Here is an 8,550-nt window from a genome sequence, read left to right as displayed (position 1 = left end):
CTATAAAGCTCTGAATGGTTTAGGACCAAAATACATCAGTGACCTCCTGACCCAGTATGATCCTTCCAGATCCCTCAGGTCATCTGGATCCGTTTTTTTGTCAGAACCAGACAGGGAGAAGCTGCATTCAGCTTTTATGCTCCTTATATCTGGAACAAACTCCCAGAAAGCCTCAGATCAGCTGAAACACTCAGTTTATTTAAATCCAGGTTGAAGACTCACCTGTTCTCAGCTGCATTTGAATAAAGCACCAAATCCACACTGTTTTACTTTTAAGCTTAAATTTCAAAACTTACATTTTAACTACTGATTTTATCTACTGTTACTTCCTTTTTTTTTCAATTTTAAATCGTGCTTTATATTTGTTTTTGTTTTTTAATGTCTCTGTAAAGCACTTTGAATCACCTTGTTGTTGAATTGTGCTATACAAATAAACTTGCCTTGCCTTAACATACAAATGGTTATACAGACCTTGCAGTGAGTTCAGGATGCAGAAGAGGTAGATGCCAGGAGTGGTCAGGTATCCAAAAGAGAAGAAGACCAGGCCCCAGGTAATGCCGAGCAGAGTCATGACTCCCAGCAGGGTACAAATGTCTTTCTTGGCTCTGTCACGGTTACTCTGCCCAAACTGATTTGCCAAATATAGAATGACACAGGAGATTATATACCATCTCACACAGTAAGACAAATGTGTTTAAATAGTCAATACTAAAGTATGTTTTTGTTTGTTTGTTTGTTTTTAGATAAATGACTACAAAACACAATACAGTGCTGAAAAGATTTAAAGGGACACTTTAAAAACACAACAGATCTCATTGCAAAAAAATGAGATGTTGGATGGTGTCTTTAAGGATCTCCTCACAGATCTGGACCAGTGCATCGCTGAGCTTCTGAACAGTTAAGCTGTAATCTGGCACCATCGGATGGACCAAAACATAATGTCCCGGAGGTGTTCTATTGAATTTAGATCAGATAGGTGTGGGGACAGTTAATGGTATCAGGTCTTTCTTCCTTCAGGAGCTGCCAAATGAGTCTTTGAATTGTCATGCACCAGGAGGAACCAAGAAACCACTGATCCAATTTAGGGTCTGACAATGGATCAAGGATATCCTGATATCTAATGGCCTCCATAGCTCTCGCTGTTTATTTCATTAACGTCAAATCAGCTGAGGCTGATTAACACTCCCTCTGCTACTTAACTGACCAGATCAGTATCCCAGAAGTTTACTTCATCAAGTTGGCTTAATGCTACACTCTGAATAAAAAGTGTTCCTTTATTTTTTTCTGAGAATTTACTTGGTCTTAAAAGCTAACAGACAACCCATCCCACAGTTCATCCTTTAAAAGGAACGACTAATGTAAAATAAAAATTAACAATAGTGATGACTAGAGTTAGCCTTTATTTTTCTTGTTATATAAAACTACCAGTTGTTTATAAGACTAATTCATTATTGTTATTTTTAAGCTTTCATAGGACATGTTGACAATAGCAACACAAAACTGCCCAGTACCTCTGTGGTTTTGCGTAGAGTCCAAACTCGTCTGATTGTCACCGCAAACATGATCATGTTAAAGAGGAACACCAAGATGAATGGTCCCAGTGTAGTCCCCATCTTGACCTTGTCATTGGTTATATAGCATCTAAAAGAAAGGGAGTTCAGATGACCCATGTTTCAGTTAAGAAGTACTTTCTGTAATAGAAATCTTATTGCAGGCGTATTGATGCATGCCCAATCATCCAGGATGGGAAATCGCCCCAAAAGCTTGATTCTGTTCATATGGACGTGGTGTTTTCATTGCAAGAAACTTTTCGTCACTCATCCAAGTGACTTCTTCAGTCTCAGCTGACTGCAGGTTTCCCCAGCCTTTCCCATCATTTGAATGAGTGATGAAACGTTTCTCCTACTGAAAACATTACATCCAGATGAACAGAATTTACTTTTTTGGGGGTGGGTATAGCGGATAATTTAGATGCATGTGGTGAAATATACCAGAGACTTCTCCATATAGGCAAATAAGTGTTTGGTAAAATTGAGTTTGATTCCTATCCCTTGTATGACACTTTCCCCTCTACACTCTGATGCGTACACCAACAGTTAATAAATAAATATGAATTGTTATTTTAAATTTTCTTTATTCAATTTTAGATGCTTGCAGATATTTTCCTTACATATCAGTGTTGTTGGATTTAGATGCGTCCAGAGAGACAGGACTGTAAAAGCCTCTGTCTATGATCACCACCACTGACACAATGACTGCAGGAACACCTGAAAAACAAGAACTGTTATTTAGATGATGATGATGATGACGATGATAAATAGCTTCTTCCTTAAATTATTCCACTCACCCCATCCCACCACACTGAGTTTGAGCAGGTATCTCTTGATGTAGATGTTGAAGACTTTGACTAAGAGAAGGTAGAGATGAAATCCCTCCAAAGCCATCCAGCTGAAAGTAGTCAGCAGGGAGTAGTGAAGGGCAAGAGCCATGTATAAACAGACCCCAGTGGAGGACACTGCTGCCACCCTGGAACTTAGCAGGAAGTGCAGGTTGAGGAGGATCAGGGCAATCACGAGGTTGATGTGGACCTTCATAGAAACATCTTCTCTGACCTTTCTGGCAAATACAGATGTGATTCATGGTAAGTCACATCTTTTTTAGTATTATTCTGTTTGGAATACAATTAGACCAAATCTACATGTATGATGTGATAAGGAACAAAGATTAAAACAAAGAAAAAAGACAAAAAGGTTATTAATTGACTGTGGTGTTAAAAAAGTCAGGACTGGAAGGCGATAGTACATGCTGAATAGTCAATGGGATAGGAGGAGTCTAATAAGAAAAGCAGAGACAGAAAGGATGAAGAATGTCATTAAATGAATTACCTATTTGTGATGAAGAGCAAAACAGTGATGACCAGGGCAAAAAGAGAGAGACTGCAGCCAATCAGAGTGATGTATGTTAAAATCTCCTGGTCTTTAGGTGAGAGGGACCCAGTGCCATTTGTATCAGAGCCAGAAACAGGCAGCTGTGCAGAAAATACACACTCACTTTATTTTGCAGCATTTTGATTGTGAGAAGTAGTCAGTGAGTAGAAATTAAACATAAGACACGCAAACAGTGAAGCAGTAAAGTCAATACAAAATAAGCAACAGGAATAGAGGAGGTGTATGCAAGAGTACAGTTCTATACAATAAAATAAGCAGGAGACAGACACGTGATTGGGGAAATACAGTCTTGTTTGTCCAGTTTTAGTATTTCTTTTCTTCATCATTCAAGTCTTTGGCTATATCAAATTAAAATCACAACACCCTGAACACGGTTTTTATTTCAGAAAGTTTTCAGTAAATTAGGTGTTGTAAAACAAAGATGTAGATGAGGAAAAGTAAGTCACAGATAAGATAATCAATGACAAATCAATGAGCCAATGAACTGTGCGTGAGAACAGATGATACTAACAAAAGAATGAAGATTGTAGTCATGGTGTAAAGGGAGCATTTGTAACAGAAAAAGATTACTTTTGTTCACTTTGGGGCATCTAGTGATAGTATCAGGAATCACACGACGTCGGCAGGGCACACCCAGTGCAGTGACATTCTTAATAACACACTATAGTTGAGGAAACATTTTGGCAAGAGATGAGTGTTGTACGTTGTACAGTATAAATGAATCTTTTTTGTTTTAACATATATTAAACATACTGTAAAGTCAGTGCTATGAAAGTCTTGAGTCACACCTCATGTCTTTATATTTAGCTTCTAATTCTTCAGAAAAGGCTGATGCACATTAAATTACATATGAACTGCATTGAAAATCACTGGTAACATGCCTGATGGAGGAATGACATTTTTTGGTTCACATTTTTTTATATGGAGGAGGTCAGGAGAGAGATACAACAGTGAGTGTCTGCAGCTGTCTGTAGAACACAGCGGGGGCTCTGTCATGTTTACACAGTGGTGTTGAAAATCTTATCAAAGTTGATGTAATTATGAACACAGTAAAGGTACTGTCAGATTTTGTTTGTCCATGCAATACTATGTGTTGACAGTTTCAGCATTAAAATGATTCCAAAGATACTATTACTACAGTTAAAGAGTAGAAGAGAAGAAAAAAACACAACATTATTGAAGCATTATTATCCAATCATCCTGACAGAGAGTGGAGCAAGAGGCAGACAACATCCAAAAAAGAGCTTTGAATGTCCTTCCAGAAGTTATTCTTCAAAAATTTGACAACTGCTTAAAGGAATTACAATAGAAAGTTTGACTATGTGAGTTAAGGCTGAAGTTGGCTATTACACACAACAACTTTTTACCAAAGCATCAGAACCAGATAGCTAAACTGTGTCCAACTCAGCATGAACTTGTTGGATTGTTAGCAACACACCTGCTAAAAGAGATTTCCCATTTTATTACTGAGGTGTTTGTCTATATTTTGTTGATCGAGTTTCCCTCAAGTCTAAAGACATGTAAGTCCTGAAATTCCACTTTTTTAGAATGAAAAATTGTCCGTCCTACCAGGAGCACAGCAAAATATGTGAGATGGTCACAGGAACAGGTGACATTATTCTGACCATGAGTCCATAGAGTAATGCATCCATCCTCACTAAAAGCTGATACATCAAAAATAGAGATCAGTTATACATAAGATGTTTTTATATCCAAGTCAGATCAGATCAGCTTTGTGATCTTAAGACAAACCACAAACAACAATGACTGAAGTTTATTTAAAAAAATATTAATGTTTTACATTATTCTTGGCAGATGTGATGCTTGGTTACTCACTGTTTGTTGAGAAGTTAAAGAACTGACACGAGGGTTTTTGGGTGTCCTGTGACACAGAAATATTGCATGTTTAAATACTATATATGCCTAACTTTTTTTTTATTAACTTTTGCTAAACAAAAGATAAAATATATTTAATAATATAATATTGTAAAAGGCACATCTGCAGTAAATGACAACATTAAGTACATTTATTTCCTTGGTTAGGTTTATGGTGATGTTGACACGCTGCTGTAGTCCTGATATGTTCTTGCGCTGCACACTCAGGCCAAACAGTCTTCTGTCATAAACGTCAGTCTACAATAAAACACACATTCCTCAGTTTGTTTTTTGAGAAAATATTTATTTAATATTTGTTGTGTATTATGAAATAATTTTAATGTAATTTACATTTTATTAAAAGGTTGTAGTGATTTTTCCCTGGTGTACCAACTTTTCTACATAAAAATATACATAGAAGTGTCTTTAATATATACCGCATTTATATTTTGTGCATTATTGCTAAAGACCTTCAGCACATTTTCGTTTAAATATATAACTCATCCTCTTCCTGTTTGAAAGTTGAACAAATTGATTAACTCTTACTGATTAGAGCAGTTCCCATAGCTGTCTTTTAATGTATTAAATTAAACTAATTTAATGTAAATAAATAAATGACTAACAATATGTCACTTATTGTTCCTGTGGCAAAACATTCTTTTATGTTTAAAATATGAAGACATTAAACCATAAAGGACAATGTTAAGTCCAAACTTATTACTCCTTCATGAGACACATCCAATCCATTTATTAAATCATGGAGGCAATAATGTACTGGACACAAAGTTATTTGTACATTGTTACATGTGTTGGAGCTTTCATGTACTGCATATATGAATTAATATTTGTAGCTTGGGAGAAATGCTATTATATGGCATAAAGGTATTTTGAATACACAGCAGGGTAAATAATCATTGCAGTTTTAAAACTGTTTCTCCACATGAAGATATCTGTGCGAGTTAACTCAAAATAAATTGCTATATTTTTGTCACTAGTTTGATGTGCAGAGGCACGGCAGGTTCCAAATAAATCTTTATAAAATCTACACATCTGTCTTCCTGACATGAACATAAAAGCAATCACTTTACTGTTCTGCCAGCAACTCTATCCGATAATTATTATATATTTCCAAATGAAGCTGAGGCTGAAGCACTTTTGGTGTATAAGCAGCTAAATTTAAACAATTGACATGTAATGTGTGTAGAATTGATTTTATTACAATGCAGTGTTTTACTACAGAAAACTATGAGACCTTGGGGCCTTTATGTGGATGTTACTTTAGCTATTCTAGTTTCCTAAAGGTCTGCACTAAGTAAAAAATCGATTATTTGTCTCCTGCTTTACTTCTCTAAAGTCAAGGGTCAATTATGTATATATGCTTATATTTTTGTTTGTTTGTTTTTAAATAATGTGACTTGAGCTGAATGGTGGCATGTTTGAGTGCTCAGATGAAGGTCTGTTATCAAGATAGTGAGACAAAAGTTTCTTAATAATAAATAATGTTAAATGACTGGAAGATAAAATAAATATGGACCAAATGTTTGCTTATGTAAAAAGATTTTTTTAGTAATGTTACTTGGCTAAAACAAGCTAAATCAACAAACGATTGTAGTTTAATTTACAGTGTAAAATCTATGTCTGTATAAAATTCAAGATTTTGTATAACAGATTTTAATTTCTGACCTGGTATGTTTCAGGCCACTTAATCATGCAGAACACAATCTTGTTGTTTGGTCCAGCTTGCAGTTCACTCGGCAGCTGAACTCTCACTCTGCTGCTGGGCGGAGACTGGCCTGGTTGTACCTGCATATGCATCAACGTGCCGAAAACAGGAAGATGATGTGAATAAGAGTAACATTATTCTCAACTTAGCATATATCTAAACATGCATTATAAATTTAATGGAAATCCAAAACTGCTCTTCAGCCATTTTAGTCCAAATGATCTCAAATTGCTGGAACTTGAGGAAAGTCATTAAGGTTCACAGACTCCGAAATGCAAAGCAGCACGAAAGTTTAATCTACAGTATAAAGAACATGTTCAGATATTTCATAGCTAAAGCAATATCAAACAAGCTGTTTTGTGGCTTAGGGAAAATAAGGACAAAAGTAACTAAAAATACATGCACATTTGGACATCAATAGGATATAAACAATCTCAACCATTCCCAGCAGTTTTCAAGACCAAAACTTTAAACAAAACAGATATTGTCAGTTTTGCTGCTAAAAACTGTGAACAGCTTAAAATATCATTGTCACATTACACTATGAAATAATTTTTTAAACACCTGATTATCGCTGGCATAAATGTCGAGGCCTCTAAAGGTACCATTGGGTTTATACTGTAGGGCAACAACAGTCTCGGAAATAATTGATGAACTGGTCCCATTTATTTCTTCTTCCTCTAGAATCTCTTGCAGGTCCTCAATGGCCCTTGTTGAAAAGGATAAGAAAAAAAATCAGAATGCCACATTCTGATTAAAAATCTTACATTAATTACACACCACAGACCAAAGGTGTCAAAGTCAAGGCCAGCAGGTCAAATCCCGGAAAATAGATTTAGAGTTTGGCAACATGGTGTATTTTACAAAGGTGCAGAAACTAAGTCAGAGAAAAGAGTTTGTGAGCAGAATGAGGAAATCTGCTAATTGCAGACTTGCATGATCACTGATGTGCTGATGCAGTGAAGGAGTTTCAAGTAAAGCTGCACTTATGAGTGCACACTGTGCTTTGGAAAGTAAACCAGGAAAAGAAAATAAATTTCAAGCTGCATCACAAACCATTTGCTGCCGACGACGGAACTGCATTTTTACAGGTTCAAATGGAGCTGATACAGTGGTAGTATAATGGGACACTAGTGGCCTGTTTTTATTTTCATTTTTGGAGCACCTTCATATTTTAAATTTTTATACATTTGACAGGATGTATCTTTTAGTTATTTCAGTTATTTTCTAAGAAAGAATATTGTATCCTGTCCTGTTTTTGTTCATATTTATGTTAAAAAAAACTTTCAGTTTTAATCTGTTCAGTAAATCCTGTTTGCCTGCGAACTAAAGTGTGCTTTGGGTTTTGGCCCCTTGTCTGATTGAGTTTGACACCCCTGCCATAAACCATCTGAAACACATTAACATCTCAACCCTTTTGATTTTGCTCCTATATACATATTTAACAGTTTTTCAAAATAGAAAACTCAAAAAAAGTTATTTAGAAGGAAAGTGTTTACTTGACAGCGTCATCACAGCCTCCGTTTTTAAAAATCTTGTCTAAAACATCCATACAGCATGTGCCACGCCCTGTAAAAATAAATTAATTAATTAATTAATCATATACACATTTTTACAACACTGAGTTTCACTTGAGAACTTTGGTAGCTTCTTAATTACTGTTTTATCCAATCACAAAGATTTGAGTGTGTGTGTGATTAAAATGCCTTACCCCTTTTCTGTTCACTGCCACAACTGTTACCTCCACCATGTTCTGGTACAGCTCCGTTACAGAAGTTTGTCGGCTGAGGACATTCTGTAAATTAACATCAAGAGAAATGTACAACAGGTGGGGGGGGGGGGAGGGGTTAACTTATAACCTGCAGGCATGGAAACATGGAGCCTTAAATATTAATAGTAAAGCGTCTTACCCTTGCACTCTTGCTTGCAGGAATCCCGATCTGGTGGACCTCGTTCCTTTCTACAGACTAGTGGTGAACTATGACATGCAGAAGGTTGGTGTGA

At 36.0% G+C, this 8,550-nt stretch overlaps 1 protein-coding gene across 1 annotated transcript in view; it reads right to left on the bottom strand.

The window, feature by feature from the left end:
* Positions 1-8,335, bottom strand: part of LOC121815038 (adhesion G-protein coupled receptor G5-like) — an 11,528-nt gene extending 3,193 nt beyond the window's left edge. The window contains exons 1-12 of the mRNA XM_042223851.1: positions 8,258-8,335; positions 8,046-8,115; positions 7,111-7,255; positions 6,507-6,626; positions 4,974-5,081; positions 4,785-4,830; positions 4,518-4,612; positions 2,886-3,028; positions 2,348-2,616; positions 2,171-2,267; positions 1,512-1,641; positions 472-628 (exon numbers count right to left, since the gene is read on the bottom strand). Of these exons, the coding sequence (XP_042079785.1) occupies positions 472-628; positions 1,512-1,641; positions 2,171-2,267; positions 2,348-2,616; positions 2,886-3,028; positions 4,518-4,612; positions 4,785-4,830; positions 4,974-5,081; positions 6,507-6,626; positions 7,111-7,255; positions 8,046-8,098 (1,363 nt within the window). The 5' untranslated portion in view covers positions 8,099-8,115; positions 8,258-8,335. The remainder of the gene's footprint in view (positions 1-471; positions 629-1,511; positions 1,642-2,170; positions 2,268-2,347; positions 2,617-2,885; positions 3,029-4,517; positions 4,613-4,784; positions 4,831-4,973; positions 5,082-6,506; positions 6,627-7,110; positions 7,256-8,045; positions 8,116-8,257) is intronic.
* Positions 8,336-8,550: the final 215 nt, after the last annotated feature.

The sequence above is a fragment of the Haplochromis burtoni genome, unplaced genomic scaffold (assembly GCF_018398535.1).
Source record: "Haplochromis burtoni strain Fernald_Lab_line unplaced genomic scaffold, NCSU_Asbu1 Contig_121, whole genome shotgun sequence".
Classification (NCBI taxonomy): Eukaryota; Metazoa; Chordata; class Actinopteri; order Cichliformes; family Cichlidae; genus Haplochromis; species Haplochromis burtoni.
The sequence above is the reverse complement of the archived record's forward strand: the minus strand, read 5'-3'. Positions and strand labels throughout refer to the sequence as shown.